Below are 15,678 nucleotides of genomic sequence, written 5' to 3' on the forward strand. Positions count from 1 at the left end.
ATAAATAGCACTTCACAAGTAAAAGAATACATAATTTTCCTGACTTCGGGTTCACAATCTAACTAAAACATAACGCAAAAGGGAAAAGGAATTACAAGTTGGAAGAAAATTAAGTCCAACAGATACTACTAGGGCAATTGCCATAAGGCTGAAGGGAGGGTTTTCCCTCTGCTTCTGTTAATCTGTTTTTCAGATGGTAAACCAGGCCTATATATAATTTGTTGAGGGTATATTGTCTCTCAGTTTGTAGTTGTGTCACAGTTTGTTAAAGCGGACTTTCCTGCTTCCTGGCAGGGGGTTGGACTGGATGGCCCATGAGGTCTCTTCCAACTCTATGATTCTATGAATGAATAGAAATTGTGGAGATCAAAACATAAAAGTGTATCAGTTCAGACCTCCCAATTCAATGCTGAATGTGAAATAGCAAGATAAAAGATTCAGAAAAAGAAAAAGGTGAGAATTAAATGAAATGGAGAAAAATAACAGTATAAAGAAAGCATAAAAATAAACACTGTTTAGTGTAAGCTAGTGATTTGCTTAAATCAGAACTTCTTAAATTTTTCCTACTCACAACCTCTTTCTGTCCAAGAAATCTTTTATGTGACCCCGAGTATATAGTTACATAAAAGAGACATAAAAATTCAGTATTTGCTGATTATAAATCAGCATTTGCAGGGCTTGTTAATCGAGCTGATTTTCCTTTTCCTGAAGTATAGCTGTAGCATTTTCTGCAAAATCCACTGTAAACATTGCACGTTGTTTCTAACAGACTTCTGCACATGTTTAAGTGTCATTCAATAACCTTGAGTGAAGGGGACCCCATTTGGAGTCAAGATCCACAGTTTGAGAGGCAGTGTCTTTAATGAGGAATAGAAAAATGTTGAAGCTACCAACTCTTGTTCTTTTCCAGTACTGGTGTCTTAATAAAAGGGTTGCATATGGATTGTATGGTACTGTACGGTACTATTTCTTTTTCAATCCCACAACATATTTGCAGACCTCTTAAGTTTTCCTTGTGTTTTTTTCCTTCTCACTATTGTGCATCTCACTCTCTGGTTCCCAACTCTATGCTCTTATTTTTCAGACCCTCTAGATATCAGCTCTGTGAACCCTGAATTTCCTGTATCAGACCCAACTGTCTTTCAGAAGCGCTACCTGAAGAAGATCAGAGATCTGGGTGAGGTAGGTTGGCTTTGTTTTGTTTGAAGTATCACTCAATCGCTTTCTATAATTGATACCAAGCAAGAATTGAATCTAATCCCTTCATGACTTGTCTGTTTCCATTCAGTGACATTTCATTCTAAATATTTTTTTCACATTTTGGAGCATATAAAATACTACAGTCTACAAGAGAAAATCACTCAGAACATTCTTCTGAGGTGCTAGGTTTGCATACACAGAGGATAATTCTTATGCAAGAGAATTCAACCATTTATTTATTTTATTTACTTATTATTTACATTATTTCTATCCCGCCCATATCAGCCCGAAGGTGACTCAGGGCGGCATACAAAGTTGGCACAATTCGATGCTTTATATAAATACATACTTTGATAAAAAGCAAAAAAGAAACATTACATTACATTTAAAAACATAAAACAATAAATAATACAAATTTAAAAACTATGTCCTCTCGTTCAAATCCTCATCCGTTCCATTGTCTTGGCCGTTCCTGGGTTATTTTCCAATTCAAATTTGTCTATTTATCCTGAGGTTCCAAATGCTTGCTCAAAGAGCCATGTTTTCACTCTCTTTTGAAAGGTGAGGAGGAAGGGGGCTGATCTAATATTCCTAGGCAGAGAGTTCCACAGCAGAGGGGCTGCCACAGAGAAGGCCCTGTCTCTCGTCTCCGCCAAACGTGCTTGTGAGGCAGGCGGGATCGAGAGCAGGGCCTCTCTTGACGAACTCAAGTTCCTACTGGGTTCCTAGGAAGAGATGCGTTTGGATAGATAAGCTGGGCCGAAACCTGTCTACCTGCAGCCCAGCATTTTTATAGATAACAGGGGGATGTGGTGTTTCTACTTTTATGAGAGGTATTCAGTACTCTTTGTGCTCTCAAATTTAATAAATACATGAATGATTAATGGGGTCACATATCTGGCTGTTGTGGCCAAAACAGTTGCATACTTGTAGTTTATATGAAGGGCCATTGTGTCAGTATAGATGTATGTAAAGGGATTCCTATACTTGAGTATTCTCTTTACATTCACACTGACTGAGCATCATGCTGGCCTTTGGGGTGTGACTAGCAGGCATACTTCTATGGCTCCCTCATTTATTCACTGGAACTGTTGGATGGACAGGGTTTATATAAAGAATTTCAAAAGATGCTACTTTTCAATACTAATACGTATTTTAAGCCATTTGTCCTAACTGGCTCAGAAACAAACTTTGATTTCATCATTATTTATTTATTATTTATTTATTTACTTTATTTATATACCACTTTTCTCGGCCCTCAGGCAACTCAAAGCGGTGAACAACATCAATACAAAACATCACGAGACAAATATAGGGCAATTAAAAACAATTATAACATAAATTATTAAACATCAGTATAACAATGACTGACTATCGGAACACGGAATATCGGATAACGAGTTTGGATTCTGATTTCATTGATGAGACGTGATGGATTTGTTATACTGATGTAGTGATGTATTGATATTGATGTTTAATGATTTGTGGTGCTGTTGCTTTTAAATGCTTAATGATTTTGTATTGTGTATACCTAAATTGTTGTAAACCGCTCTGAGTCGCCTAAGGGCTGAGAAGAGCGGTATACAAATAAAGTAAGTAAATAAATAAATAAATAACAATCATTAGCGCCTCAACAGCGCCATCATCCAGGCTTGTCAGACATACCACAGTTTAAAATTTCTTTGGATGCTTTACATTTTGGTCAAGACTTGAGTCCCCATATTGGGAGAAAGGGAGGAAAAATAAAAAATAAATATCAGTGACTGTAGACTCAAGCAGAAGACAAGCAACTGTCACTAGTTTGTATTTATATCATGCCGAACCATGATTTGCTATTTCCATGTTATTATTCTCTTTTGTTAGCTGATACCAGGCTATTTGGTTTAAATGTGTGTCTGTGAATCAGATTGTTTGAAAATGGATACTCAACTGGGCTCTTTAGGACTTCTACGTACTGCACACTTTGTTTTCAGTCCCAGCCCTTTAGAACCATCTGCTTGGTAAACTAGGTTGATAGTCCCATTTATGGTGTGGACTAGGCATTGCAATAGTTTACATGGGCAGTGAAGCAAACTCAGAAATAAAATTGATTTTAGTTGTAGAAAGAGAGAACAAGAAAGAAGGCAAGTATTATATTATTTTGTACTATTTATTTTATTTTATTGGTTTATTTTTATTGTGATATTTTGTTTTTTATGTTTTATGTTGCTGTAATGTATTGCTGGGCTTGGCCTCATGTAAGCTGCTCCGAGTCCCCTTTGGGGAGATGGTGGCGGGGTATAAATAAAGATTATTATTATTATTATTATTATTATTATTATTATGTAGGTATTATTGCCATTTTTTCTATACAAATTATTAAGGGACATGTTTCTTTTTAAATGTTACTCACTGACTACATCAATTTAATACTGCTATGTTGGTTTAATCAGCACCTGTGTAATACTTCCATGCTTGTTTAATCATGTTTATCTCACCATAAAAAATTAAGGACTTAGATTATTCATCAAAGGTTTTTGTCAGTGGGTCAGAAACATGCAGTAGTTTTTTGTCACTAACATTTTTTTGTCACTTCTACTAACATTTCTTCAGACTTGACTGTGAAATGTATTATTTGGGTTGTTGTAGGTTTTTCCGGGCTATATGTATTATTTGGCTGACATTAATGCTGGTTAAGATACTGAGCAAAAAGGGAGCTTGTCATAAGATTAATTCCTGCATTGGTTTGTCGCATAGGATTGTTTGCCCCAGGAACATTCTGGAGATCAGGTCTTTCTCTAGTAATACTGTGTATACCTTTTCGGGTGCAGTGAAATGTTTGTCTTTTGAGATATCAAATCTCTCTCTCTCTTTTGTTGTTTTTTTCTCTCTCATTTTGGTTAGGGTCACTTTGGCAAAGTGAGCTTGTACTGCTATGATCCCACCAATGATGGCACGGGTGAGATGGTGGCAGTGAAGTCATTGAAATCGGGCTGCAGCCAACAGCTGCTGACTAGCTGGAAAAAGGAAATTGAAATCCTGAAAACCCTCTACCATGAGAACATTGTCAAGTACAAGGGCTGCTGTAGTGAACAAGGTATGGGATCTGGTGTTGGCACCTTAAGGCCTGGGTGTAAGGGGTCTTGGCACTGGAGTGTTTTTAAGCAGGGGAGATTGCAAAAGGAGCACTTATCTTCATTGCTACTTCATTCACATTTTTCCCAAAATTTTGGGTCCTGTTGACCTTTAACAGATGCTGCAGCAACATATCTCTTCTCACTTTTTCCACAGCACTGCTAACCTTTCCAGTGTTTCTACTTCAGTGGTCAAGGTCAGGGAAATGACCACATGAAACATTTTGAGGATTCCTTGAATCTTAGTACATCTGCCATTTGTGCGCAGCTGGACTTGAAACCTCAAGAGTCGTTGATTGTTATGAACAGCTCAGCCATAGGCATAATATGAGGCCTTGATCTTAAATTAGAGGTGACATCCCTCTGCTCTTAGTCACCTCTGGGCTGAGTGGGGTGGTATATAAATGTGGTTTGTTTGTTTTTGGTTTTTTTATCCTGTCAGGAGCAACTTGAGAAACTGCTAGTTGCTTCTGGTATGAGAGAATTGGCCGTCTGCAAGGATGTTGCCCAGGGGACACCCAGATGATTCGATGTTTTTATCATCCTTGTGGGAGGCTTCTCTCATGTCCCCGCATGAGGAGCTGGAGCTGATAGAGGGAGCTCATCCGCCTCTCCCCGGATTCGAACCTGCGACCTGTCGGTCTTCAGTCCTGCTGGCACAGGGGTTTAACCTGTAAATAAATAAATAAATAGCTCCAGGTTCCGATCCTAAAGTAGCTTCCCCTTTTGCTTTGACTCAGGACTAAGATTAGCATTTTATGCTACTCTAATGCACACCCTAATTTTGGGGAGATAGCTTAGCCAAAAAAGGTGAGCATTAGATTCGAGTAAATACAGTACTCCAAAAATCCAAAAATGCCCATATGAATGTCTGAGATTGTGACACCTTTGCTTTCTGGTGGCTCAATGTACACAAACTTTAAAGATATTGAGCATAAATTTACTTCAGAATAGATGCGTAAAGTTTATTTGAAATATAAGTACATTTCATGTTTAGATGTGGTTCCCATCTCTATGATATCTCATTATGTATTCCAAAATCCAAAATGAAAGTCCCAAATCTGCAATACTGGGCATTTGTGGTCCTAAACATTTTAGATAAGGAATATTAAATCTGCCCGTCACTACTCCCTAAAGGTTGCCACCACTTCTCTTAGAGAGAATGGTGAACAGCAGATAGTTCCTTTTACCATGACTCAGTACTGGGATTTGTAGTTGGGTGAGGCATTCACATTCCTTGGCAGCCTCCATGATCCCAAACTACAGGCCCCATGACCCCACAGCATTGAGCCAGGGCAGTTAAAGTGGATTCATTCTAAGCATAGATACACCCAAGGTTTTCTTTTCCATTGCGGGAAGCTTTGGTGCTCTAACGCTTTTTTTTTTAAAGAAAGATTTCTAAGCAGGCAACAACTGTAATTGTGCACCTTTTTGGCCAAATGACTGAGTGTACTTTTTCCCGTTGCACATTACATTTGCCAGCAAATACTTTCTTTGTTTTCAGGGTTTTGGAAATTGAGGTGGGTATTAGATTTGATGGCACATTAGACTCGAGTAAATATGAGTATTTAAGATTTCGGATTTCCAGATAAGGGACACTCATTCTGTCCCATGAGTTATGGGTGCTAGAAACAAGAGTTAGAAGGAATAGCCCTTCTCCACTCTTACCACTCAATCAAATCAAATCAAATCATTTATTTCGGTCATTGACCAGCACCACTCAGCCTTCTTTCATGTGTCTCCCATCCATTTTCCCTTCCCTTCATCCTCTTTTTTCCATATGTCCCTGAATGTATTTGCATAATGGTATCTGCTCCATTATGCATCTCCTCTCCTGGAAGCCTGCCACCAGCCTTTTAATTGCTCTGAACAGGCAGGATTATTTTACATATATATGTGTTGCTGTGATAATTTTATGTTTATGTTGTTTTGTTAATTTTATGACATGCTGTTTACTCTGTATGTTTTGGTGATCTTACTTGGAAACCACCCTGATTCCCCCTCGGGGAGATAGAGCGGTATATAAATAAAGTTTTATTTTATTATTATTACTTGTCTCTTCTACTGTCACTTCCATACTTCCCAATGATCTTTGTGTTAGCTGTGATGTCATGCGCTTTTGATGGAAAATAATTGTTTTATTTATAAAGCAGGCATGGGCAAGCTCGGCCCTCCAAGCACTTTGGGCTTCAACTCCCACAATTCCTAACAGCTGATAGGCTGTTAGGAATTGTGGGAGTTGAAGTCCAAAATACCTGGAGGGCCAAAGTTTGCCCATGATTGCTATAAAGGGTATTTGGTTGTGTATGTTTTGTGTAATCAGGAAATGAGCTGGTGGGAGGAGCTGAAAAATGGAATGCTGAAAGTGAGTTGTGATTGGTGGAATATCTGAAGGGATTTGCATAAGGCTGATGAGGTCTCTTCCAACTCTGTGATTCTATGATTCTATGGCACTTGGTCTGAAAATGGTTGAATATGGACTGAATGAGCGAGAATGAGGATTGAAAGAGTCAGTCAGGTTTAGAAATGAATGAATGTGTTATATGAGTGTAACTTGTCTTGGAGTAGAATGAGTGAAAATGAAATATGGTATGACCTCTGTGTCCATAGAACCAATATATGCGGCTTCGCTTATTTGCAGAACAGCAATGGAAATAATTTTCTGAAATATTTATTTCTAGGGGAAAAAGTTGTGCAACTTATCATGGAATATGTGCCTTTGGGGAGCCTGAGAGACTACCTACCCAAGCACAATGTCAGCCTGGCCCACATTCTCCTCTTTGCACAGCAGATCTGTGAGGTAATGTCTCCCAGCCTCAGGAGGTGAATTTAATGTGGACACCAACCCAGAAAATATAATTATTTGAGATCATAGGCCTTGGTGTGGGACTGAATAAGGTTCTGAGGGATGAAGAAAAATTGTGGTTTGGCTTTGGGAGGTAATCCTACCCATCTAAGATTCAGGAGTCCTGATTCTGATTTTGGTCCCAATTTCTGATTGTTGGCTTCTTAATTACACGCGTGAGTAGGAATTCTATTTCTAAAATATATTTTTTTATTTTTTCCTTGCTTACTTAGGGAATGGCTTACCTCCACTCTTTGCGCTACATCCATAGGGATCTTGCAGCCAGAAATGTTCTTTTGGAGAACGAGAATGTAGTGAAGATAGGAGATTTTGGACTGGCCAAAGCCATCCCTGAAGGACATGAATATTATCGTGTCTGTGAAGATGGAGATAGTCCTGTCTTTTGGTAAGTAAGCAGTCACAAAACCATGTGGACTTCAGATATTTGAAGAGAATGGTGACCAAATTACAACTCATTTATGCAGACAATGTATAAATCGGCGACTGTTGACTATTAGATTGTGTTTATACTGTTTTATACTGTTTTATTGCTATATTGTTATTTAAAATGTATATTTATGTTTTTGGTTGTGGGCACCCTGAGGTGCCGGTTTGGTAGCCACACTGAGTCCCTCTGCAGAGGTCGAGATAGGACAGGATATAAATATCCAAAATAAATAAATACATAAAGTACTGTATATACTCAAGTATAAGCCTAGTTTTTCAGCCCCTTTTTTAGGCTGAAAAAGCTCCCCTCGGTTTATACTCGAGTCAAGGTTATTTATTATTTTATTCTGTTAGTATTATTTTTATTTCATGTATTATTTTACTTTCTTTATTATTATTACATTTACAGTATTTTACCCTATTATTATTATTATTACATTTGTTATACTTTATTATTATTGCATTTATTATTTTACTCTATTATTACATTATTATTACTGTTGTTGTTGCATTTCCATTATTTTACTTTATTGTTATTATTATTATTATTACATTTATTATTTTATTCTCTTTATTATTGTTGGAAGGATATGTAAGTATATTTACATTGAAGAAGGTTAAAATAATGATTTAATCAGAGTTGGGTAGTCTTATCTCAAATTACAGTTTTATGTAAATATTCAAAAACATTTCACCTCCTGGTGCCTCAATTAATGTAATTTTATTGGTATCTATTTTTATTTTGAAATTTACCTGTAGCGGCTGCATTTCCCACCCTCGGCTTATACTCGAGTCAATATGTGTTCCCTGTTTTTTGTGGTAAAATTAGGTGCCTCGGCTTATATTCGGGTCGGCTTATAGTCGAGTATATATGGTAATATCTTGAAAGCAAAGAAACAAATTTGAGAATGGGTTCTGCTTTTGGAAAGGTTCAGTGTGAAGCACAGCCAGATGTTCTGAATAATGAGGAAACACTCTATACTTTGAAACCGCATTGAGTCGCCGAATTAGGCTGAAAAATGCGGTATAAAAATAAAGTAAATAAATAAATAAATAACTTAAATCCAGGAATAAGGTCTCTAGGACTACATGTTTTGATATGCTCTAATAATCTTTTTTATCCTTTCCTCTAATTTAATTGAAAGTTCTAAGACGTGGCAATAGCTGCATGCTCCTGTGACTTCTGCCTTGAAAAAGAAGGACTCTTGTTTACATTGAGCAAAAGTAGATGTATTCCAAAGAACATGTCTTGGTTCAGCAAGGCGATGTTTATGTATTCATTCGTGAAGATGACTAAATGGAATGTCCATTTTCAAGAGATGGCGCATTGCTGTGGTGTGTTCCATTGAAGATCCAGATCACCATCCTGCTCTGCTTGTGAAGTTTTCAGAAATAGATTGCTGGACCAAATGGACTTTTCTCTAATCCAGCAAGAAAACCTTTATGACTTTTTATTTGCAATTCATCTGTTCTGTTTTCTGTGCACCGCAGGTATGCTGTGGAATGCCTGAAAGACTGTAAATTCTACTACACCTCTGATGTCTGGTCCTTTGGTGTAACATTGTATGAACTCTTGACACGCTGTGATTCTAGTCAGAGCCCTCCTGCGGTGAGTGCAATCACAAGTGATACAAAAAGAGGTGATAAATGTTTAACAAGGCTGAGAGCTGTGAAGTGATCTTGGTATATTTTTGTGTCTTAGATGGCTTTACCCAAGGTTCCACTGTTTCAGTTGCAGTTTAGTTGCCCAGTGTGCTTATGCCTGTTTAACCACCTGTTATTGACACATAGACTATACATGTGTTGTGTATTTTTCACAATATGTACCGATTTCTCTAAGTTTTTTTTTAAAAAACTGCCTTTTCATTGTTATGTTCCCTGCATTTTTTATTGGCATTGTTCTTGTGTCCAATCAAAACAAGTGAGAAGCTGCAGGGTAAGCCGTGCTTTCTTTGGAAAATCCCGCCGCCTGTAAAAAATAAAGCTTTTGTTATATGTATTTTGATGTCTCTTGAAAAACAAAAAAATTGTAGCGTAAGGAACTCACAACATGATGCATTTTTCTGCCTTCTTCCCAAAACACTTAACTATGGATTGCTTTCTCTTGTTTTAGAAATTCATTGAGATGATTGGGGCAATCCATGGTCAAATGACAGTGCTGAGGCTTATAGAGTTGCTGGACCGAGGAAAAAGGTTGCCCAACCCAAAAGACTGTCCTTTTGAGGTGAGTCTGGATCTTTGTCTTTTGTCTTTGTTGTTTGAAACATAGAACTCACTGTTCGTTTGAAATATTTTCACTGTGTAGCAGTAGGTTTCTGTGTTGCAGTGGAAGTGAACTGTCTAATAGGACTGAAACATTTTTAGGAAGGAGCCCATGTTATTTGAAGCATATTTGAACCCACACACACACACACATGCAATTTGTTTAGACTTTATTTACTACATTTAAATTCCACCCTTCTCACCCCAAAAGGGAGACTCAGTGGTCTTACAGAACGGCAGCAATTTGATGCCATGCAGATATATACATGCAGTAAGAAAATAAACATATGAATTAAAACAAAAAACGTTGACACATCACCTAGTACAAAACTGTACATTTCTACTTAGAAGTAAGCTCGGTGAGGTTCATTGAGGTTTACTTTTAGATGGTAAATACAGGATTTTAAATATAGGCAAACATCTCAATATGTTCCCAAGATGTCATAAGTCGCTTCTCTGGCATGAAGAAAATGTGCTGGAAATGGCAGCTCTTGAGGATTAAGGTTTCTATATTGTATATCATAGAATCATAGAATAATAGAGTTGGAAGAGACCATGGGCCATCTAGTCCAACCCCCTGCCATGCAGGAAAAGCACGAAGTACCCCTGACAGATGGCCATCCAGCCTCTGTTTAAGTTTCCAAGGAAGAAGCTTCCATTGCATTCTGAGGCAGAGAGTCCAAGTGCTGAACAGCTCTTATAGTTAGGAAGTTCTTCCTAATATTCAGGAGGAATCTCCTTTCCTGGAATTTGAGCCCATTGCTGCATTGAGCCCCAGACCCCTTCTATACTGCCATATATTCCAGGTTATAAAAGCAGATAATCCACATTATCTTCTTTGAACTGTAATATATAAGTCTACACTGCCATATGTTCCAGTTCACAGCAGATTATCTGGATTGTATATTGCAGTGTAGAAGGGGCCCTAGTCTCCAGAGCAGCAGAAAGCAAGCTTGCTCTCTCTTACTTATGAATTGTGATCATCTATATGTGGCATGTGACAATTACATTTACTTACTGGTCATGGTGCAGTTAGTTCTGTAAAATCCCTGAAATGGAGATACAACAGAATTACATTATTGCCCAATTGCTGGCCAATCATTTTAGCTGTTAGAATATAGACCATGGAATTGTTACTTTATCACTTACTTTTTTTACCTTAATTGGTATTAATAATAATAATAATAACAATAACAATTTTATATCTTGCCACCATCTTCCTGTAGGGACTCGGGGCAGCTTACATGGGAATCAAGCCCAGCATAAACAAGGATTACAAACTAAAACTCAATTACAAACATAATAACATATAAACAACTAGCCGTCCCCTGCCATGCATTGCTGTGGCCCAGTCTGGTGATCTGGAAAATAAAGTAATGAGAAAGTGTTGGTTTCTAATATATGTAATTTCTTGATACTTGTGGGTAAACAGTATTTCTTACTGTTTCTTTGTCAGTGTTGATGTGGAGATTGTCTGGTTTGTCTACTCTGGAACGTGCAACATATAATTGTCCTTCTTTAGGGGACAATCTATGATACTATATCTGTCATATACATATCTCTGTATGTGTGTGTGTATGTGAATCATATGTATCTATCTATACCTATGGCTGGATGGCTCTTTGTCAGGAGGGTTTTGGTTATGTTTTCTTGCCTTGGTGAAGAGAGTGGACTGGATGGCCTTAAGGCACCATTTCTCAACCAGTGGAGGTCATAAAGGGGTGTTAGAGGGGTCACCAAAGACCATCAGAAAACACAGTATTTTTTGTTGGTCATGGCGCTTCTGTGTGGAAAGTTTGGCCTAATTCTAACGTTGGTGGGGTTTAGAATGCTCTTTGATTGTAGGTGAACTATAAATCCCAGGAACTACAACTCACAAATGTCAAGGTCTATTCCCCACACACACCCCACCCCCCACCCCCAAACTCCATCTGTGTTCATATTTGGGCATATGGAGTATTTGTGGCAAGTTTGGTCCAGATCCATCACTGTTTGAGTCCACAGTGATCTCTGGATATAGGTGAACTACAACTCCAAAACCAAAGGACACTGCCCACCAAACCTTTCCAGTATTTTCTGTTGGTCATGGGAGACCTGTGTGCCAAGTTTGGTTCAATTGCATCATTGGTGGGGTTCAGAATGCTCTTTGATTGAAGGTGAACTATAAATCCCAGCAACTACAACTCCCAAATGACAAAATCAATTTTTTGAGTGAAGGACATCCATTGGGTTGTTAGGTGTATGCTGGCCAAATTTGGTGTCAATTTGTCCAGTGGTTTATGAGTTATGTAAATCCCACAAACGAACATTACATTTTTATTTATATAGATATAGTTAAAACAATTAAAACCAGAATTAAAAAAATCATAAAAGTACATCAACTGATATCAAACAATCAGTAACCAGGAAATAGTGGGCATGATCAGATCCAAGAAGGCAGGGTAAGGACTTGTACAAAATTCAAACTATATGGCCAGGTTACGAGTAAAGTGCTAAAAAACCAAATCAGTAACTTAGGGCTGGGCAGACCTGATCGGGGACTTAAACTGTCATTCAAAGGCACACTGGAACATCCAACTTTTCAAGTCTTTGTGGAAGGTGGACAGAGTAAGGGCTTATCTAATCTCCCTGGGGAAGGGAGTTCCAGAGCCGGATATGTAAATGTCCCATACTCCAACTAGCTTTAACTGGATTGTAATTTACCTTCCATATGCATTGAATGGGGCCAGGATCCTTTGTTTCAGCAGCATAACTATAATGTGGGCCTACAAAACCTTATTTGGTGCTAGCTTTTTCTTCTTTGTTCCATCTGCTTGTTCTGTTCTAAACCTGTGACTTCTTCCCCAGATTTACCGCCTGATGAAGAACTGTTGGGAGCTGGAGTCTTCATTCCGCCCATCCTTTGCAAACCTTGTACCCATCCTGAAAGCCTTTCATGAAAAGTACAAGGCCCAGGCCCCCTCTGTTTTCAATGAGTGTTGAGCAAGAGGAAGCCAAAGACCCCACTCTGATCTGCACTCAATGTGCTTAGAAAGCCACATTGTCAGCAGGGAATCTACTTTTGAGTATTACCCTGTCTTGGAACTCTGACATAATGTCAATTTACTGTCCAGAGCCAGTGAAGAATGTGCCTGCTTTGTCAGGCTTCATCCTCTGCCCTTTCAAATGTGATATGATTCATGGGAGGACCCTCTCAGTTTTTCTTTTTTGAATACAGGCAGCTTGTGCTTATGAAGCAATGTCTGTTTCTGTACTCAGCCATGGTCTGAGTGGTCTTGAAAACCACACAACTTGGTCTAAATGTGTGAATACACAAGTGCAGGGAAGTGAGTGAGTCTTCGCTGTATTATTCTGGTTTGGTGCAGGCAGACAATGTAATTGGATTAAAAGGTCAGTGAGAAAAGGACCTGGATATTTTACAGGCAACACCCTGGCTTACGATAAGTGTCTGTCTTGCACAAGATATGTAGCATGCAGAATATTTAGTGCTGCATCTGCTTAATAATCATAAGACTATTGCGGGCCCTTTGCTTGGAACAGTTTTCCTAGAAAAAGGTTGTTTTTTTTTACTTGCCTTTAATCCTTTTTTCAAAGGATATAATTCAGACGCCCAAAGACATATGAACTAGTTTTTGTTCTTATGTACCCAATTTTGGGATATTTCAGAGCTCTTACATTCTTCTAGCCATGGTATAGCTACCTTTGCACTTCTATATTGGAGCAGATGTTTCTCTTTCCACTAAACATCTATGATTGGATACAAGAAAAATGAACTTTTACCGGCACATAGGTTCATGCTGAAAAGTGACTCCATGCTGTTACTCAGTAAGGATGAAGAAAAGATTCTACTTTGTTCAGAAATGCTTTTCTACTTACGAAAATTCACCACAGGCATCAGCTTACTTCATCTCTATGAACTTTCTCAGAACCAACTGGGTTTTTAGAGAACATAAATGAGCCTCTTCTTTTACTACAAACCATTATGCATCCTGTTGTTTGTTTGGAATCACCAACCAATACCAAAACTCTTCAGCACCTCCCATTCCCTGCTCTTGTAAGCCAGAAACTTTTGTGACGTGTGTCTTTTGAATTTGAAGAGAGTAGATGGGAAGAAAATGATGCTGCAGGCCTTAAATTATACTGAAACTGAAGATAAGTAATGACAGTGCCTTGGGGCCACTGACTTGGTTGCTGTTGCCCAATCACCCTTGTGTTTTGTAAATGTAGTCAAGTTTTGGCTTGCCAATAATCCTGGTGGTGAGCCATCACCTTGGAGGGAAAACTAGGAGCCATATGCACCCAGATTGACTGTGATATCTCTTAACTGTCCTTTTTAAAATGCTTTCTTGCACCCTAACTTTCAGGAGCTCTTTATTATTTTTATTATTTTTTTAAAAAAATCAGACCAGCTTTGAATATAGCCAGCTCCATTTTCATACATTTCAAATCTCATCTAATTGTTGCAAATTCCAGGTTTTGCCTCTCTGTTATGTGCCCCCAAAACAGTATCCCACTTGCTTACAGTACTGTCTCCTGCCTTGTTAACATGTTTTCTTTGTCACCCATTTCTTCTCCCTAACCTGGAGATTGGTCATGACTACTTTTTGTGAATTTGAGCCTGTTGGACATTGATGAGCCTGTCCCAGGCTGTTTCTCCTTGGAGCGAAGATAGTTTTGCCACAAACATGACTCTTTGTATATCATAAAAGGATACGGTAAAAATTCATTTTCTTTTTATCTCTGCTTTTGGGAAGATGGATCAAATATAAAGGAATGACGAATGCAGTTGGTTAAAATTGCTCTTTCATTAACTGTGCTGTGAAAGCTTTGATTTTCCAGAGGCATGGTGTTCTTTCCACATGGCCACTTGGTTGAGGCCCGCTTCAGTTTTAAAAAAGGAGCACACGAGAAGTTGGGAGTGCTCTTGGGCTTATTGCCCAGTTTTATTCAAACTATTTTATACTTTGAACTCTTGCTTGGTGCCTGTTCTGAGGCTGCAGTCTGAGTACCAAATTACAGAACTGGATTGAGGGGAGGGGTTGTATATTTATTATCTGGATATAATCAGTTAAATGTCTACCAAATAAGGTAAAGGTGGAAGGAAAATAAGACATGTGCATAAATTTTAACATGGCTTGGATTTTTCAAAGGGGCACCTGGATACATACAAACTACGAGAAAGAGTTACAGGACATGCCTCTCTTTCTCACTCAATATGGCCTGGTAGCATGGAGGACTGCATAAGCATATCCTTGAATGTTTTTTGGCTTTAAGGTCAAGATATTAATTGAGGTCAATTCTAATATGAATTGTTCAGAAATTGCCGTGAGACACTCCCACCCCACCCCCTGGAAATCTCAGTAAAGCCAATCAGTTGTACTTAATAATAGTTTCCTACACGAAAAGTAAGAAGCATTCCAATTTCTCCTTACTGACAGACAAGGCCACAAAAACCTTTAAACCTTTCCACTCGGAACTCCTCTTGGCCCAAGAAATTTTTCCATGACCCCAGATATATAGGTATATAAAACAAGTATGAAATCAAACATTAACTGATAACAATATGCAAGGCTTACAAGGCTGATTTTCCTTTTTTATGAAGTATAGCTGAAGCATCTTCTGCAGAGTCCATTGTAAACACTGCATAATTGAATCATGAAAATATCTAAAGGTTATGCTATTAGGTTATGTTCATTAAAAAAATTGGGACCCTAACATTGAACAAGGGAGCCCCTGGTGGCACAGTGGGTTAAACCGCTGAGCTTGTTGACCGAAAGGTCGTAGGTCCGAATCTGGGGAGCGGAGTGAGCT

General features: G+C 38.4%; 1 protein-coding gene across 2 annotated transcripts in view; it reads left to right on the top strand.

Moving 5' to 3' along the window:
• The window catches only part of TYK2 (tyrosine kinase 2), a 69,274-nt gene extending 54,676 nt beyond the window's left edge, over window positions 1-14,598 (top strand). For both annotated transcript variants that reach the window (XM_060763611.2, XM_060763612.2), the window contains exons 18-24: window positions 1,085-1,182; window positions 4,084-4,276; window positions 6,995-7,113; window positions 7,392-7,564; window positions 9,097-9,214; window positions 9,719-9,829; window positions 12,715-14,598. In XM_060763611.2, coding sequence (XP_060619594.2) covers window positions 1,085-1,182; window positions 4,084-4,276; window positions 6,995-7,113; window positions 7,392-7,564; window positions 9,097-9,214; window positions 9,719-9,829; window positions 12,715-12,849 — 947 coding nt within the window. In that variant the 3' untranslated portion in view covers window positions 12,850-14,598. The remainder of the gene's footprint in view (window positions 1-1,084; window positions 1,183-4,083; window positions 4,277-6,994; window positions 7,114-7,391; window positions 7,565-9,096; window positions 9,215-9,718; window positions 9,830-12,714) is intronic.
• The last annotated feature ends 1,080 nt before the right edge of the window (window positions 14,599-15,678 follow it).

The sequence above is a fragment of the Anolis sagrei genome, chromosome 2 (assembly GCF_037176765.1).
Source record: "Anolis sagrei isolate rAnoSag1 chromosome 2, rAnoSag1.mat, whole genome shotgun sequence".
Taxonomy (NCBI): domain Eukaryota; kingdom Metazoa; phylum Chordata; class Lepidosauria; order Squamata; family Dactyloidae; genus Anolis; species Anolis sagrei.